Here is a 19,259-nt window from a genome sequence, read left to right on the forward strand (position 1 = left end):
ATAGACAGGTCTATGTTTTTATTTATTTATTTATTTTTTTTCATTTTTTTAGAAACCAGGTTATTGGCAGGGCCTTAAAATAAACTTCAGTAAGTTTTCCGTTACACGAGAGAAGACAAATAAACCAATGTGATGAGATGTGGTTTTGTGAAACCTCTGTGTGGTTTCTTGTGTCTGCTTTATTTCCATTTATAATAACAACAGAATAAATCACATGGTATATTTTGGGGCGTGTTTACTACAGACCAGCTATAGTATAAATGAAATGCTTGCATCAGGTAGATTCATAATCTGATTATAAAGGATCTAAAGGAAACTTAAAATGACTGGATTCTGGATTTCAATTTTGCTCTTTAGCACCATGTGTAAGAATTTAATTCTCCTTCTGTTTATTGGTTCTGTAAGATGATTGTCAAACTATAGATTTAAAAAATTTAGCAATCTTAAGTTTATTTTTTTTTCCCCTAATTTGCATTCTTCACCTAATTATTGAATTTGCTTTTCTAGATACAGTTCAACCTGGTAGATGCTGGGTTACTGCACAATCCCCCACAGTGCCAAAAGTTTATCAACCCGATAAAGAGCTCAGTGTGAATATCGGAGACTCGGCTACTCTGCAGTGTTGTAATTTTGGAATAAAAGACAGAGAAGTTATCTGGTTTAAGCAACAGTATGGAAAACCATATTATGGTCAGATTCTTTAAAACTGACGGAGAAAAGTTTTACAACGAATTCCAGAATTCTCGTTTTCAAATGAAACAATTTGGAAACTGCTTCAATTTGACCATTTCTAACACCACGCTGTCTGATGAAGCCACATATTACTGCGCTCTCGTGTCTACAGATGGAACGCTTTTAAAAATTAAAGGTAGGATTTCTACTGAAATGAGTGATGTGTCTGGTTAAATGTAGAAATGTTTTATTCTTCTATTCTATGTTTTAATCACATATCGTGATAAATGTTTATAGGTGAATGTGTTAACAATGAAACATCTAAACCTGTTGTGAGTGATAATTCAGTGGTGTGTGAACCAACACTGCATGGAAACAACACTAACATGAACACACAAGAAATAAACCAAACAAGTAAGATGTCTCATTATTCAGTATTAATTAATTGCCCTATAAATTTGTAATAATGTAAATATAATGTGGTGAAATAACAGTATCAGAAATGATCAGATCTCTACATTGGACAGTGATCGGTTTGGGAACGGCTTTGGGTTTGTGCGCACTTCTGATTTTCTGTCTCACTTATTACATACTGAGGAGAAGAAAATGTGATACAAGTAAGTGCCTGTGATCACAGATAATTATTACATCAATTCAGTTCTATCAAATTGACTAATCCTTTTTTTTTTTTTTACTTCTTAAAAGTGAATTCTCCAGAAACGAGGAAGGTAAGTCTTGGATTATAGTCATAAGGAAATTTCAGTTATGCTTATAATCTATACTTAAAATTAACTCACATTATATGATCTGTTGCTCTGTACAATTTAAAACATACATTTTATTTTATTAAAGAAACTTTTTATTTTTTAATTTCTCAGAAATCTCACTTCGACACCTTCACTTATGCAGCCTTGAAGGGAAGTGAAGTTTGCTTGTCAGACAAGTTGATGTACTCTGAAGTGATATATATGAAACTGTAATATATTAAATAATTTCTTCTTCTTCTTCTTCTTCTTCTTCTTCTTCTTCTTCTTCTTCTTCTACTTCTTATACTACTACTACTACTACTACTACTACTAATAATAATAATAATAATAATAATTAGTAGTAGTATTACTGTTGTTGTTGGTGGTGTTCACTTGTTGTTCTTATACCTTCCAAATCAATTAAATAAAAAAAAAAAGAAAAGAAAATCTTTGTCTATGTGATGATTTAATATTGTAGATAGATAGACAGATAGATAGATAGATAGATAGATAGATAGATAGATAGATAGATAGATAGATAGATAGATAGATAGATAGATAGATAGAAATTAGATAGATTATAAATGTTCTTTCTTGAATATACTTTGGTCCTTTTTATTAATGAAATTATCAAGGGTTTTTAGAATGAAATAAAAGTTGCATACACACAGTTGCTTTTGATAACATTCAGCTCAGAAAGTAATAAAATTCTGATATTTCTGATATATACGTCATAATAAGTCAACAAAACTATAGTGCTTAAATGTATAAAATAACACACAGTACAACAGAATACAATGTTTAGGTTATATTTGTGCTTCATGTCCAATCAGAACACAACACTGACTGTGTATAGGGCCAAATTTGTTTAGACACATTAACATTATAAGCACTTACTTATACAAGTTTAATTAAAAGAGCAGTTAACATTAACAACAGTGAGATGTTAGTGTAAACACACGTGCGTGTATGAGTAAACCACATTTTTCCATTCTGTCATAACATCTACATCATGATATCTCTGTGCAACACCAAAACACAAATATGGAAAATTGTGGTGTAGATGTAGGCAGATCAGAACACCACGTGCTTGTGTATCAAACCATTTTTTAATACCTAACCAATCACATACCATATTCTGGGCGTGCTCAGTACAGTCTGCCTGTAGTATAAATATAAATTCAAACCATGCTTCAAGTGCTTTCATATTCTGTCGATAAATGAGATACAAGCACTGTAGAATTTCTAAGAAATGAATAATGACCAGTTTTACTTTTGGATTTTACTTTTGATCTTCAGCACCATGTGTAAGTAATATGAGCAAACAATTTCCATCTAGTTTGATGTTTCTTTAAAAAGCTTATTATGTTAAACAACATGTATGCAGTTGTGTGCAGAAGTAAGTCCAATATTATTCCTTTAATGTCATGTTTAATAATGATTATATTATCTGTTTGTTTTTCTAGATAAAATCCAACCAGGTAGACACTGGGTTACTGCACAATCCCCAACAAAGCCACCAATTGATCAGCCTGAAAAAGAGCTCAAAGTGAATATCGGCGACTCGGCTAGTCTGCAGTGTTGTGTTGCTAAAAATGTAGTTGGCATGATTGCCTTGTTTAAGCAACCAAACAGACAAAGGCCTCAGCTAATAGTCAAACTCTTTAAAAGTGCTAGAGGAACATTTTCCACTGAATTTCAAATTCCTGGTGTCCAAATAGAAAAATCTTCAAACTGCTTCAATATAATCATTTTGAATATCACTCAGTCTGATGAAGCCATGTACTACTGTGCAGTGACAGTGCCCTATGTTGTGTTTGCGGATGGAACTTATTTAAAAATCCAAGGTAGGATTTCCACTGAAAATGATTCAACTTTTGGAGATATTTTTATTATTACCATTAATATGTTTAGCCTGGAAGACAAATGATAGAACTGTGTTTTCTTCAACAACACTGAGATACAGACTTTTTCTAAGTGAATCATGATAAATGTTTATAGGTGAGCATGTTACTATTACATCAGAAACAGCTAAACCCACTCTGAGTGATAATTCAGTGGTGTGTGAACCAACACTGCATGGAAACAACACTAACATGAACACACAAGAGAACACAGGTAAGATATCTTAATTTATATGCATAATTTGCCTAGAAAATCATTTGTACTAATATAAATATAATGTGGTGAAATAACAGTATCAGAAATGATCAGATCTCTACATTGGACAGTGATCGGTTTGGGAACGGCTTTGGGTTTGTGCGCACTTCTGATTTTCTGCCTCACTTATTACATACTGAGGAGAAGAAAACGTGATAAAAGTAAGTGCTTTTGTTATAAGAAAATAATTACAGTTATTTTTATTTTTATTAAAAACACTAATAGGTGTGTTTCTGTATTCATAGTAAATGCTTCTCCAGGAACAAGGCAGGTATGTGTGCAAAAAATTCTGATGTTTTCACTATTATGTTCTCTACAGATAATTCTGTTCTTTTTGTAGACATCTCTATGTCTCCTTTATTTATGATGAGATTCATTACTAATTTTTCTACATGTGAAATATTCAGATACTTTTCCTAATAATGTTCTAGATATAATTCATACAGTAAATAAAATCAGATCTGTACAAGCTTTTATGTTCATGCCTCTGACTGTGTGGTTAGTGTGTATAGTGCAGTTACCCATATTGTATTTTTATTAGTGTGAGCTGGATTTCTTATTATTTCTTTCTTTCTTTTTTAGGAATATGAAGAAGAAACTCTGAATTACGCAGCTTTGCAATTCTCCAAGAAGAAAGCCAAAGCTGAAAAAAGAAAAACTGGCTCATCCGATGAGTGTGTGTACTCCGATGTGAATACAACTGTACGATATAACATAGTTGATTCATAACACACAGAAGATTTTCATGAAAAACGTCTAATTACTGCAAAATCATCAAAACAATATTTATGCTAATTTCAAATTTGCCAGATAAATGTATAACTATAAGCAAAATGACTTTATTAATAATTAATGATAATTAATAATTTCATTTGATGATCTTATTTCTGTTTACATTAAACTCATTTTTTTTAAACTGATTTCATTAAATTTTCCTGTTATTAACCTTGAAGGACAGAGAACTTTGTAAAACTCTCTATTTTTATATGACTACAGTGTTGCACTTTGTAGAGATTTTATTGTATAATCTGTATGACTCTGATATTTACTGAAGACACAATAAATGTACAAACAGTTGAATAAAAAATGTAACACATTATCGTGAAAAATTTTGAGTTGTATTATTTTCTATAACTGCTGCATTTTCCAAAAGGACGTGGTGTTGGATTCAAACCAAGTCAAGCACAGTGGTCGCTACAGTAACTTGTTTTATTCACCCACCTTTAGGCTTGTGTTTAAGGTTCTAGTGAAAGGACACATAAAATCATGCCATGTCAGTGTCATGCACATAAATAGCAAAGTAATATGCTTCATCACTGAGTGTTGAGTAAACTATTTAAACATGTTTTACATCAACAAAAGTGAAATATTAAATAACAAATATGGATCCTTCCAAAAATAGAGAAAGGTATTAAAATTCCTATTTATTTAAACAAGTTTCTGTAATACAATAGATAATGTAAATGGGCCTAGTGGTAGATCTGCGTCTGAGTCCTGAAGATTTAACATTTATGACTTTTTCATCATGAGAAAAGTAGCTGTTAGTGAGTCTGTTGGTTGTGGCTTCAATGCTGCAGTACCTCTTACCACATGCTAGTAGGCAGAAGACTCTGTGCTGTGGTTAGAACTGTGCTGGAGATAGCTGTACACTGAGCTGCTCAGCCATCTTGTTTCCAGTTTCACTGCGGCTCCACCTACACAGTGAACCTTCACACAAAGAGAATGAAGATGTAGCCTACAGGACAGCAGCATCTGGTTGTACTCTCAACCTGCTGTCGGGGGAAATCCTCCTAGTTACCACAACTATTTTATACTATGCTTTAGATACATCCAGGTAAGCCTTATACATGTGTTTATTTTATATGCCATGTCACCTGGATATGCTGTATTTGTCATCTTCATGTAAAAAAAGGACAGGGGACTGTGGCTGTGAATAGATTACCATGGAAGAATCATCTCACACAGAAACTCCTACCATTCCCTGACTTTGGTTCCAGTCACACTTGTTCAAGCTGTACACTGAGTACAACCTCGTTAACATCCAGTGGGATGAGTTGAATGGAAAACTTCTTCTCTACACCCACTGGATACTATGAATACTTGGTGATGCTGTACAGTTTAACAAATGGCCCAGGTATTTGTTACCAAGCTACTGTATGACATGCTCCAGTACTCTAGTGGTTTACATTTAGTGATGATAGCAAGATTTATTATTCAAGATTCAGGAGATTAGCTGAGGAGATGTGGAACTTCCACGGCTGTAAGAGATGATATCTAGAGTAGATCTTGGAGGAGATGGTGGGGCTTCCAGGATGGGTCATGAATGGGCCTGTTACATGATTAAAATTTTGTTGTAAAGTATGGAAAGCACATTCAGCATTTTCAATAGTGAGTAGAGTAGAATAGAATAGACTACTTTATTAATCTCCAAGAGGAAATTTGGTGTCACATCACAAGAGCAACAGAAAGCACTTAAAAAGATGTACAAAATTAAACAATATACAACAAATAAGAAATATATACACTGATCAGGCATAACATTCTGAACAGTGACAGGTGAAGTGAATAAGACTGAGTATCTCCTCATCATGGCACCTGTTAGTGGGTGGGATATATTAGGCAGCAAGTGAACATTTTGTCCTCAAAGTTGATGTTAGAAGCAGGAAAAATGGACAAGCGTAAGGATTTGAGTGAGTTGGACGAAGGGCCAAATTGTGATGGCTAGACCACTGGATCAGAGCATCTCCAAAACTGCAGCTCTTGTAGGGTGTTACCAGTCTGCAGTGGTCAGTATCTCTCAAAAGTGGTCCAAGGAAGGAACAGTGGTGAACCCGTGACAGGGTCATGGGTGGCCAAGGCTCATTGATGCACATGTGGAATGAAGGCTGGCCCGTGTGATCCGATCCAACAAACGAGCTACTGTTGCTCAAATTGCTCAAAAAGTTAATGCTGGTTCTGATAGAAAGGTGTCAGAATACACAGTGCAGGACGGGTCAGGGCTGTTTTGGCAGCAAAAGGGGGACCAACATGACACAGGCAGGTGGTCATAATGTTATGCCTGATCGGTGTGCATATAAATCACTCTCCAAGTTATTTACAGACTAAAATGTCTGTACAGGTTTATATAATAAACAAGAATATAATATTCTTTAATAAGAAACCATACAAACACTGTATCTGATAGATACATATAGGGTTTATATGGCTGCTGTGTCCAGCTGTAACAATAGAAAGGCTGGACAAAGAAACTGAAACACCTGGTTTTAGACCACAATAATTTATTAGTATTCTGTATGGCCTGTCTTTGGAGCCAATACATCAACAATTCTTCTTGGCAATGACAGATACAGTACAAAACACCCCAAAGTGGCTCAATGATATTTAGATCTGGTGACTGTGCAGGCCATGGATGATGTTCTACTTTACTCTCATGCTCATGTCACATGTGCTGTCACCTGTGTGTTTTGGTGCATTATCATCATGATACACAGCAGCGTACAATGAGGTACAATGAGGTTCAGGGTACAATGTTTAAACCATTGGTTGTAGATAGTCCTTGTCAGTGATGTCTACATCTAGTACAAGTAGTGGGCTGAGGGAATGCTGTGAAGTTCCAGCCCAAAACCGTCAACAAATCCACAAATGCCTCACTCTGGGCATGCAGCAGTCCAGGTTGTGTGCATCTTTGAAGTTTCTGCACAGCATTAGAATTAAGAAAGCAATTAAAAAAAGCAACAGTGAGATGTTAGTCTAGACACATGTGAGTGAACGAGTAAACCACATTTTCCATTCTGTCATAACATCTACATCACGTTATCTCTGTGCAACAACATAACACAAGTATGGAAAAATGTGGTGTAGATGTAGGCAGATCAGAACACCACCTGCTTACGTTTCATGCCTTTTTTTTAAATACAACCAATCACGTGTCATATTCTGGGCATGCTCAGTACAAACCGCCTGTAGGATAAATATAAATTCAAACCGTGCTTCAAGTGCATTCATATTCTGTTGATAAATGAGTTAGAAGCACTTTAGAATTTATTAGAAATGAACAATGACCACTTTCTGGATTTTACTTTTGATCTTCAGCACCATGTGTAAGTAAAATTATCAAATTATTTCCATCTAGGTTGATATATTTTTAAAAAACAACTTTATTGATGCATACAGTTGTATGTGGAAGATTATTCCTTTATTCCTTTTTTTTATATTGATTTTTGAAATTAATTTTAAATTAATGACCTGAATATCTTTGTTTTTCTACATACAGTCCAACCTGGTAGACGCTGGGTCACTGCACAGTCCCTCACAGACTCACTGGTTTTTCATCCTGATAAAGAGCTCAGTGTGAATATCGGAGACTCGGCTACTCTGCGGTGTTGTGTTTCTGAAAACGAATTTGGGATGACAGCCTGGTTTAAGCAAAAAGACAGAAAACCACCTCAACTTATGATCAAGTTCTATAAGACTTCTGAAGAAATGTTTTATAATGGAATCGAAAAGTCTCGTATTAAAATGGAAAGATCTTCTAACTGCTTCAATATGACCATTTTAAACATCATTCAGTCTGATGAAGCCATGTACTACTGTGCAGTATTGATAGCACACCGCCCCGTGTTTGGAGATGGAACTTACTTAAACATTAACGGTAGGATTTTGATTAAAATTAATTAAGCTGCTGGTTGATTTTCCCTTATTACCATTAACATGTTCAAGCAGGACAATAAAAATAATGAATTAGTAAAATGCTTACAGTGACAGAGACATTTAGTATTTGAATCATGATAAATGTTTATTAGTGAGCATGATATTTCATTCTTGTTATTATTTTATTTAATCAGAAACATCTAAACCTGCCCTATGTGATAATTCAGTGGTGCGTGAACCAACACTGCATAGAAACAACACTAACATGAACACACAAGAGAAAGCAGGTAAAGTATAATTCACAATTTAAAAAATAATCATGAATCATTCATCATAATTTGAGTAGTAAATCATTCCTCTACATTGGACAGTGCTCGGTTTGGGAACGGCTTTGGGTTTGTGCGCACTTCTGATTTTCTGCCTCACATATTTCATACTGAGGAGAAGAAAATGCGATAAATGTAAGTGCTTTTGTTGTCAGATAAGCATTATAGATAATACTTTATTTCTATTAAAATGATTAATATGTGTATTTCTGTAATATTAGTGAACACGTTTAGAGAAGATTCTCCAGGAATGAGGCAGGTAGGTGTGCATGAAATTATATTGTTGATTCTATACTATTATAGAGAATTTTTTTGTTTTCTTTACACCTAAATCTCTCTACTAATTTCCCTACATTGAGTATATATGTAAAATGTTGCTACATTAATGTGTTGCTCATCTCTTGGATACTCCTCTTGTTCTGTGTAGTTAGTGTATATAGTGTAGTTAAATATACTGCAAAGTTATTACTTTTATTTATTTATTTATTTGTTTGTTTGTTTGTTTGTTTGTTTATTATAGGAACCTGAAGCTGAAATACTGAATTATGCAGCTTTGCAGTTCTCAAAAAGGAAAGCCAAAGCTGAAGAAAAAAGGAAACCTGGCTCATCAGATGGGTGTGTGTACTCTGATGTGAAGAAATCTGTAAAATCTGTAAGATGTAATAAATGAATGTTTACACACGGTTCTGTTACACTGCAAATACTTTGAAAATATTTTAGCAATTTCATCAAATCCATCCTTACTCTACAAAATGTATTTCTGTATTTTGATAATGTATTTTGCTCATTTTGAGCTTGAACATGTCTTATGTTGCCGATCCATGGACATTTATTTAATCGTATTTCTGTTTGAAATAAAAAAAATATTACATCATAATTTATCATATTAAAGATATTATTTTTGCAGTGCCGATATAGTATTGCTTTTGTACACGTTTTAAAGTAACTCCTGGAGATTTCTCACCTCTATATTTTTAATTGTCATGTTTTCAGCTTAAACTAAGAGTGAAGTGACAATTTAAGCATTTTTATGACTTTATTGTGGCTATAGTGAGGTTTTGTTGTCTCATTTGTAAATGATTCTTGTTGAAGATCCAATAAATATAATGATTTCCGAGGTTAAGCGAACAATATTGTTCCGTTACTAATGTGGTTTGGTTTGGGATAAAACATATATCGTGGGCTACAAACATGGCCTCTCTGCAGTACACTTCCCACAGCACACACACACATACACACACACACACACACACACACACTCAAAGACTGTTTATAAAGACTTATCATTTATTTATGTTTTGCTCAGTTTAGCTAGACAGCCTACACAGAAATTTCAATTTAGATAAATTACACAACTTCCTGTACCAACAGCTAGCAAACAACTGCTCCCTTTCAAAGGAACTCAATGCTGCGTCATGCATGCTTTGTCTGAAGCTCTGTGTGAAATCATGCCAAATTATCGGCTCAGGTAGGTCATGAGACAAAGCGGAGCACACCAGCAAGAACATAAAAGGGCATCTAAATCACATGATTCAATCACATGGCACATGCTATCAGCTATTTCATGGATGTGTTGGTTGCCACAGCGAAGATCTAGGGCTATCAACCAGTAGCCACTGGCCCCAGCCTGGCCTGCTGAGGCTGGAAAAAAAGACTAGCCTTGCAGCCTGAGCCCCCAAACAACCCTACACACACACACACATAAAAATCTGGGTGGCCGGCTAGATAGAAATCCTAATGCCCAAGGGTTTTAGGGATGTTCAATTAAGGCCATCTCCATTGCTGCATACCCCGCCTCAGGTGCTTCGGGGGTCAGCCATGTCTACCCATGCTCCTGCTCCTTATGTGTCCTCCTGGGTTAGCCCCTGCCAGCTGACTGTTTCACGGCACCAGGCAAGGTGAGGCTAACACCTCTCTCAGACCACATGGCAGTGTGGTTTATTATCATCGTAATACACAGCACCACCTTCAGGGTACAATGTCTGAACAATTGGGTGTACATGGTCCTTCAGAATGGTTTAGTTGTCCTTGTCAGTGATGCCCCCATCTAGCACAAGTAGTGGGCCAAGGGAATGTCATGATGTTGCAGCCCAAACCATCAATTATCCAGCCCCATGCTTCACTCTGGGCATGCAGGTGTCCAAGTTGTAAGCATCTTTGGGGCTTTTCCACACTGTTAACTCCTCTGGATGTGGGAAAGTCTGTGAAATGGACTCACCAGAAACAATACATGTTTCACATTGTCCAATGCCCAACCATGAATATTGACCCTGTGGAGCTCTGGACAACCAGTGGAAACAGGAGAGTCAAGGTGCACATTAAATTCCACAGTGAGTTGTCAGCTGTGGTTTTATGTTTTTGGATACAATGCGGTTTAGTATCCGGACATCCCTTTTAGACAGCTTCCTCTTGCATTGACAATTAATATTGGTGTATGTGGTTTGCACTTCATGGTGGTTTCCCAACATTATCCTGGATTCCTTGCCTCACAATGCACCCCAAAGACAAGATGTGTGTGGTGGTTTCAAAAATAAATAAATAAATGTGGGAAATTAAGGAAAAAAATGTCAATAAATGATATCAGAGGAACACTGAACTTGAAACAAGTGAATATATATATATATATATTTTTTAAATGCACAGTATAGTGTATTATCTGTAATGATCACTGTTCCCTGCTCAGCCTTGAATTGATACACTGATTGATTGATTGTTTTCCCTTGGGAGGTGGTCACCTGTTTGGGGAGGGGGCACGCTGCTCAGAAAATACAGAGACCCTGATGGTGAAGCAGCAGCTCTGTGTCTTGCGTTTTCTTAATCATTTACATCTCCCCTCATCAGGTATGAAAACCATGTAAATGTAACCAGAATGCATTTGTTACGAGACAAAGTTACGAGAGATGCAAATGTTGTCTTTTAAGGGGTGAAAATGTTGTTGTTGTTGGATGTTTAACAGTTCAGCCTCCGCGCCGCATGTGCTAATCACACATGATGGATCATCACACACTAATCACACACTAATGATGGAGACAACGTGTCCTCGTAGTTTGTGACTACGATCTAATGCATTTGAGAGAAATACAAATATAACATATATTTGTGGTGTGACAAAAGCAGTATATCAATTACAAATGTGTGTTCTAAAAGTTAAAGAGTTAATTAAACAGTTCCATATACCTTACTGTATTTAAATAATGCAGATGGCATCCTGAAGAGCTAATAAGCTAGAATGTTGTAACAGTCCATTAAGTCATGCTTACATGCAAAAAGTGTTTATTGTTATAAATATTATTGTTATGAGTTCTCTGAAATCTTTAAAAACAAACACTAAAAACATATTTTAAATGTGTCAAAAAGTGCATTAAGTGTTGGAACACCTGTACAGTTAATATGCTTGAAAGGACATTTTACAGGAAAGTACCATGCACATGTTGTCTGTTAAAAATGTATTTCATGTAGTTATAACACTGTCATATCACTGTTCTGGCTATGCTGAAATGGAAAAAAAAACTTGAAAAATGTGCTGCCATGCTTTTAATGTTCATGTCAAGAAAATACAGAGACCCTGATGGTGAAGCAGCAGCTCTGTGTCTTGCATTTTCTTAATCATTTACATCTCCCCTCATCAGACGGTGAGGGTGCTACATTTTTGGAGGCACCGCTGGGATGAATGCAGTGCGAGTTGGCTTCCAGTGATGACAGCCCGCTTCCAGTGCCATTCAGCCTACTACTCAGCCCAGGTGACCAGTGGAGTGAAGACGTTCGGTGTCCATATCGAGCCAGGAAGGAAAGTGCAAGCAATCTGAGGTTGAGCTTCGATACTAGGAGTGCTGCAGGTTTCCAGCCAGCTAAGGACATTTCTTCTATCACTTTGCACACATCGAGAGACTGAGTAACTAATGGATCACGTAGAGGATATGAAGCTAGAGGTGATAGGAGCAGTATATGCTCTCTCATGAGAAAATTTGACTGAACTATGTGCATTCCTAGGGATAGAGTGTAAAGATGCCAGTAGCAAAAGCCAGTCATTTCTTGTTTCTGTAATTGTGAGACACGTAAAGTGAGAGGCATTAGGGGAATTGGAAGATGCCGGCATGTCTGAGCTCTTGTATCTAATAGACAAAATCTGTGAAATTCAGAAGGTTAATGAAAACAGTGATTCAGAACGACACGTAGCACAGACCACTAACAGAGTGAATGTAAATCCAGTAGCAGAAACTACAGAGCAGGATAAACTGCAAAAAGAAATTGACACTTTACAGTTAGCTTTGCAGAGTTTAATAGCGCAAAAACAGAGAGCAGTTAACCATACACCACAACGCACAGGTACACAACAGAACCTAAGCCCTACACAAAGTCCCTCCATGTTGCAAAGTCAAAATGGACAGTCAGACACAAGCTCCCAGTTGCAGTTAGTCACACACAGGCCAGTTATGTCACCCTGGAACAGATCATTTAAAATATCAGGACAGATAGGTGAACCTGGGCAAAAAGATAAGCTCACCTTTTCAAGTTTGGCCCATCAGATCGAACATGGATTGAGCAGGGGAGTTTCAGAGCTCGAAATAGTGGACGCAGTGATAAGAGCAATTGCACCAGGCATGCAGCTGCCTAGTTACCTGGAGGAAAAACCAAATTTGACCCTGCCTGTGCTGAGACGTATATTGAGAGCACAGTACCAAGAAAGAGGTGCGACCGAACTGTACAAACAGCTTACCTCTGAGGCACAAAGTAGTAAAGAGACCCCACAAAGTTTCCTCATTTGGTGTCTTGACTTGCGGCAAAAGATCCTGTTTGCATCTCAGGAAGCAGAATCCAGCTTGAAGTACCACCCAGTTTTAGTCCAGAGCATTTTTCTCCACACTGTCCTCACTGGCTTGCAAAACGACAATATCAGAAGCGATCTGCAACCTTACTTGACTAAAATTGATGCGAGTGATGAACTTCTCTTTGATAAAGTTAATATCGTTTGTGCCAACGAAACAGAGCGTCAAAGCAAGAACAAGCTTCTAGCTCAACAACATCAGTACAGGCCAGTGAAGTCTCTGATGAAAAGAAAGAAAAGACATCATGTCATAAAAGCACAGAGAAACATGAGCCTGACATCTTGAGTGAATTAAAGGAAATGCGAACAGAAATGGCATCGCTGAAGGATCTCAGTGCAGAGGTTTCTCAGATTAAAGAGTCCATTAGACAACCGCAGGCCATGTCTACACAGTGCTCTACTCGTGTGAGAGATAAGACTATCATGTCACCGCTTCAATCTGCATACCCATCTCAAGATTATGTGCAGCTGTATGGCAGAAGGGGGGAAGCCTTCCAATGACAACAATGGTTCCTGGCACAGCGCTACCACCCACCATCAATGTGTGTGAGAAAATGTTTGGCATGTCAACAAAGTAGGCTGGATTAAACGAGATGGAGTCACGACTGCGGGACGAGGAGTGACCAGTTATGCAATGATGTCCCCACCCAGCTGCGCGCAGTGTGGTATCACAGGTTCTGGCCTTAGACTAAGACAATGCGCCGCCTGTAAACAAACATTATATTGTTCAAAAGCATGTCAGGCAAACTTTGTCATAAGAAACAATGTAACCATACAGCAAGAGTAAACACACATTCAGTAAAGCAAAGAAAGAAATGGGAAGCCAACAATTCTACACGTGCCGCCTTTATAGGAAAACAGTGTCTAGTGCTGTGTTACATTCAGGGGCTCCTTGTCGATGCATTATGGGATACAGGATTTCGGGTTTGTATAGTGGATGAAATGTGGAAGAAGGAACATTTACCGAATATCAGACTGAGAAATGTGGCCGATGTAATTGATGCGCCTGAAGGACTCTGTTTAGTGGCAGCAAATGGACAAGACATACCTTATATAGGATGGATGGAAGTGACTTTTGGTTTAGCATCGAATGAAGTGGAAACAGATAGACTGGTCATACCTGTGTTGGTGATGAGGGGTAGTCAGCTTCATCAACCGATCATCGGCTATAATGTGATCGAGCAAATGGTGACTGACAAGGGAATAACGCAGCCAGTCACAAGTGGATTCCAGGGAACTACTTGTCCTGGTGTGACAACAGAAACAGTGCAAGCTTTCATCAAACAAATTAGTGCTGAGACACCGTATGAATATACAGTTAAAACAACAAAGGATAGTGTCCATGTGCCCAAACATATATCGGTACAAGTGGAATGTAGAGTGCAGTCATATAGACCAAAGGAAGAGACTTCTTGCTTATTTTTGAGCCTGACATCAACTCACAGTGGACAGAAGGATTGGAGTTCTGTGAGACTATTGTTACTCTGCGACCATATACTTCTCCACATATAATTGTCAGTGTACGCACAGAATCCAACGGACCATGACTTGATGTTAACAGGCAAGACAGTCATCAGCACAGTTCAAAAAGTACAGGCTGTATATCCAGCTGCAGTTCTGGAAGGACCTGGTTTAACTCCTGTAGGAATTAATAAGGAAGAAACCAATATGAGCCATACCTCTGACACTACTTGGATTCCGCCAGTTGATTTAAGCCATCTCAGTGAGCCTGAAAAACAAATCGTGCAACAAATGTTAAAGGAAGAAGCGGCTTCATTTTCAAAATCTGAGAATGACATTGGTTGCATTGAGAATCTACAACTGGCTATTTCATTGAAAGACACTATCCCAGTTGCACAAACTTACCAGTCAGTCCCTAAACCTCTCTACCAAGAGATGAAAGATTATTTGCACAATCTTATTGCACAGGGATGGGTGCGGAAATCAAATTTGCCTTATGCATCGCCAGTAGTATGCGTTCAGAAAAAAGACAGTAGTTTATGCCTGTGTATTGATTATAGATAGTTGAACAGGAAAACGCATCCTGACAGGCAGCCTATTCCACGCATGCAAGACATAATGGACAACTTGGGTGGGAATTCCTGGTTTTCACTTCTTGACCAAGGGAAAGTGTATCATCAGGGCTTTATGGCCAAGGAGAGCAGACCCTTAACAGCCTTTGTGACCCCTTTGGGGTTATACAAATGGATTAGGATACCGTTTGGCCTGATGTACGCACCCTCAGCTTTTCAGCGATGCATGGAGGAGTGTCTTGGCGGGCTAAGAGATACCATTTGTGTTCCTTACCTGGATGAGTTTTCAGTCGAACCTTGACCATGTGTATGATGTAAGGAAGGTCCTGCGAAGGTTGAGACAACATGGGATAAAACTGAAGCCCGGCAAGTGTGAATTGTTCAAACATGAGGTGCGATACCTTGGGAGGATTGTCCTGAGGAAGGTAGTAAAATGGATCTGGCCGATACAGCTGCCATGAGAAACTTGAAAGACAGAATATCAAACGCAGTGGGACAGTTGAGAGCAGTCATGGGTCTGTTGAGCTACTATTGACAGTATATAAGAGATTTCTCAAAAATCTCGAGTCCATTGTATGATCTGCTGAAAGACACAGAGACAGGGAAGGCGGAATGTAAGGAGACCGACAGGTTAAAGGAAAGAAAAAGGGAGTACCTTCTCATAGGCCGATTGTGTGGATGGACAAGCATCAGGAGATATTGGAAGGGCTGGTAGACTGTTTGGTTGAGCCACCAGTACTTGCGTTCCCGGACTTCTCACAGCCGTTCGTACTCCATACTGATGCATCAAATCAGGGTCTTGGGGCAGTTCTATATCAGAATGCACTGAGGAAGTACCAGCTGACTGTGTTGAAGCGACCATCCAATCGGTAGAGGTACCACACCCCAACCTGTCTTGGACTGCAGTTATTTCTCTTGACGACACCGTGGCATCCGAGCATGCAGGTGAGCCATTACCTGTAGAGGAGCTCATACAAGCACAGAAAAATGATGACCACATTGGACCTGTTTTACAGTTTAAGCTTTCATATAAAAAGCCAACAGAACATTTGTTTAAGATCTTGAGTGCCAAGAGTAAATGTTGTAAAAATGTTACTTGTAACATGTTGTAGTTGGGAAAAACTTTACCTAGAAGATGATGGCACCCTCCGCAGGAAGATGGACACCCGGACACAGCTAGTGCTACCTGCAAAGTACAAGCAGCATGTTTTGAGAGAACTACACGATAACATGGGCCATCAAGGCCTTGATCGAACCATGTCTTTAATAAGAGAAAGGTTTTATTGGCCACAAATGCACAATGATGTTGATCACTATGTCACAAAAAGTTGTGTTTGCCTGAAACAGAAGAAACTGAGTAAGGAAACCAGGGCACAACTCCAGAACATTGTGACTACTCACCCGTTCAAGCTTGTTTCCGTTGACTTCTTACATCTGGATAAATGTAAGGGAGTGTATCAGTATATCTTAATCATAGTTGACCACTTCACACGATTCACGCAAGCCTATGCAACTACCTCAAAATCAGCTAAAACTGTTGTTGACAAGCTGTTTAATGACTATGCTCTGAAGTTTGGGTTCCCGCAAAGGATCCATCATGACCAAGGGGGGGATTTTGACAACCAGCTGGTTGCCCAGTTGAAGAAGAGTTGTGGAGTTGCTGGATCAAGGACCACGCTGTATCACCCCCAAGGAAATGGCCAGGTTGAACGTTTCAACCGAACATTACTTCAGATGTTGAAGACGTTGACTGAACATCAGAAAACATATTGGAAGGAATCACTAAACAAACTCATTTTTGCGTACAACAACACTAAATGTGAAGTTACAGGATTTTCACCATTATTTTTACTGTTCGGAAGGTCCCCGAGAGTACCCGTTGATCTACTGTTTGGCTTGACACCTGAAACAGAAACTATTGATTATAAGGAGTATGTGAAGGAATGGAGACAAGAGATGCAGGAAGCATTGGAAATCTCTAGACAGACTGCAAAAAAGGTGGCAGAAAGGAACAAGAGGACCTATGATGGGAAAGTGCGAGGCTCTATGTCCTGGGGATCGCATTTTAGTAAAGAACTTGACACCTAGAGGTGGAACTGGGAAGCTTCGAAACCACTGGGAAGATGTTGTACACACAATAGTCCATCAAGTGGGAGGAGAGGGCCCGATTTATGAAGTGAGACCAGAACAGGGTAAAGGAAGATCATGTGTTCTCCACCGTAACCTCTTGATGCCTTGTGATTATCTGCCATTAGAGATTGACCTTGGGAAGGAAGGAAGAACAAAAGGACCAGTGAAAAGATCAAAACCAGTAAAAGGATGTGAACCAGGTCCAGAAGAAGAAGATGAGGAAGAGGAGGAAGATTATCCTTACCATTGTTACCACCCTGCGGCCCAGCATCAGCAACCTGGGCAAGAAGGCGTTGAATTCATAGATGAAAACCTGAGAAGGGAAACAGAGGGTTAGCAAGTGAAGACTTACCAGTTATCCTGTCCGACAAACCTGAAATGGAAAGGGAAGAAAGTAGTCCAGAGGCAGAAAAGAACTGTGGAAAAGGAGTTCAAATGGAAGATGAGGAGATACCTCAACAGGCAGTTGATGTGATGGAAAAGGAACAACCTGGAAGGAGACCTGATGACATGGAAGATGTACCTGTAACACTGGGTGAGAATGACCGGGAGACAGGACAGGAATATAGATGGCCTAAGAGAGAAGGGAGACCACCAAAGAACACCTGTACAGTTAATATGTTTGAAAAGTACAGGAAAGTACAGGAAAGTACCATGCACATGTTGTCTGTTAAAAATGTATTTCATGTCGTACAGGAAAGTACCATGCACATGTTGTCTGTTAAAAATGTATTTCATGTCGTACAGGAAAGTACCATGCACATGTACAGGAAAGTACCATGCACATGTTGTCTGTTAAAAATGTATTTCATGTCATTATAACATTCTCATATCATTCATGTTCTGGCTATGCTGAAATGGAAAAAACTTGATAAAATGTGCTGCCATGCTTTTAATGTTCATGTCAAGAAAATACAGAGACCCTGATGGTGAATCAGCAGCTCTGTGTCTTGCGTTTTCTTAATCATTTACATCTCCCCTCATCAGGCAGTGAGGGTGCTACATGTGCACCAACAATTTTTCCAGTTTTGAACCTACATATGTCTCCCATTTTGTTGTGTGGCTTGCAATATTTTATGTACAGCTCTGCTTTTACTCTGTTAGTTCATCCTTCATACTCATAGAAGTTTGGCCATGATGCTGACATATATAAACATGAAACCTCCAACACTATATTGGCCACTGTTTAAGCTTTATTGTCCAACCCCAATACAATACAATAAGGTAGAAACACATAAATTCACACAATGTCAAATGCTTGGACAAGTAATATGATCTAATTTAGCACAACAAAATGCAGATATTTTTTTGGTCAAGCAGAACACCCCACTGTAACACCCAGTTTGATAATGGTGAATCTAGTATTAATAGGGCCTAGTTTTTGTGTAACCATTTGATCACATTCGGATTTATTTATTTGGAATTTTGTACATAGAAGTTGAATTAAGAGAGCGGATAAAATAAGCAACAGTGTGATGTTAGTGTAGAGACACGTGAGTGTACGAGTAAACCACATTTTCCATTCTGTCATAACATCTACGTCACGTTATCTCTGTGCAACAACATAACACAAGTATGGAAAAATGTGGTGTAGATGTAGGCAGATCAGAACACCACCTGCTTGCATTTCATGCCTTTTTTTTAAATACAACCAATCACGTGACATATTCTGGGTGTACTCAGTACAAACCGCCTGTAGGATAAATATAAATTCAAA

General features: G+C 38.2%; 2 protein-coding genes and 1 pseudogene across 5 annotated transcripts; all 3 read left to right on the plus strand.

Annotated features, from left to right (window-relative positions):
- The first annotated feature begins 299 nt into the window (after positions 1-299).
- LOC131357881 (uncharacterized) lies at positions 300-1,727 on the plus strand (annotated as a pseudogene).
- An 898-nt stretch (positions 1,728-2,625) lies between these two features.
- LOC131357868 (uncharacterized) lies at positions 2,626-4,637 on the plus strand. Of its 4 annotated transcripts, none has more exons than XM_058397220.1 (6): positions 2,626-2,725; positions 2,885-3,265; positions 3,420-3,536; positions 3,617-3,739; positions 3,824-3,849; positions 4,161-4,637. In XM_058397220.1, the coding sequence occupies exons 1-6, from the start codon at positions 2,671-2,673 to the stop codon at positions 4,305-4,307; spliced, it is 849 nt and encodes a 282-aa protein (XP_058253203.1). In that variant the 5' UTR covers positions 2,626-2,670; the 3' UTR covers positions 4,308-4,637. The 4 variants fall into 4 exon arrangements, with proteins under 4 accessions (XP_058253203.1, XP_058253204.1, XP_058253200.1 ...); XM_058397221.1 differs by having other exon boundaries at positions 3,650-3,739; XM_058397217.1 differs by having other exon boundaries at positions 3,617-3,849.
- A 2,946-nt stretch (positions 4,638-7,583) lies between these two features.
- On the plus strand, positions 7,584-9,745 carry LOC131357874 (uncharacterized). The gene is made up of 6 exons (XM_058397231.1): positions 7,584-7,678; positions 7,852-8,229; positions 8,423-8,515; positions 8,600-8,689; positions 8,776-8,813; positions 9,075-9,745. Exons 1-6 carry the CDS (start codon positions 7,636-7,638, stop codon positions 9,222-9,224), a joined length of 792 nt encoding a protein of 263 aa, XP_058253214.1. The 5' UTR covers positions 7,584-7,635; the 3' UTR covers positions 9,225-9,745.
- The last annotated feature ends 9,514 nt before the right edge of the window (positions 9,746-19,259 follow it).

Source organism: Hemibagrus wyckioides, linkage group LG08, assembly GCF_019097595.1.
Source record: "Hemibagrus wyckioides isolate EC202008001 linkage group LG08, SWU_Hwy_1.0, whole genome shotgun sequence".
Lineage (NCBI taxonomy): Eukaryota > Metazoa > Chordata > Actinopteri > Siluriformes > Bagridae > Hemibagrus > Hemibagrus wyckioides.

Bases quoted from the DNA above. Each gene is read 5' to 3' on its own strand.
- LOC131357868 (XM_058397217.1), top strand. From the start codon at position 2,671: ATGAATAATGACCAGTTTTACTTTTGGATTTTACTTTTGATCTTCAGC. The intron at 2,726-2,884 runs GTAAGTAATATG...TTGTTTTTCTAG, and splicing joins TTTGATCTTCAGCACCATGT to ATAAAATCCAACCAGGTAGA. The intron at 3,266-3,419 runs GTAGGATTTCCA...AAATGTTTATAG, and splicing joins AACTTATTTAAAAATCCAAG to GTGAGCATGTTACTATTACA.
- LOC131357874 (XM_058397231.1), top strand. From the start codon at position 7,636: ATGACCACTTTCTGGATTTTACTTTTGATCTTCAGCACCATGT. The intron at 7,679-7,851 runs GTAAGTAAAATT...TTCTACATACAG, and splicing joins TTTGATCTTCAGCACCATGT to TCCAACCTGGTAGACGCTGG. The intron at 8,230-8,422 runs GTAGGATTTTGA...TTATTTAATCAG, and splicing joins AACTTACTTAAACATTAACG to AAACATCTAAACCTGCCCTA.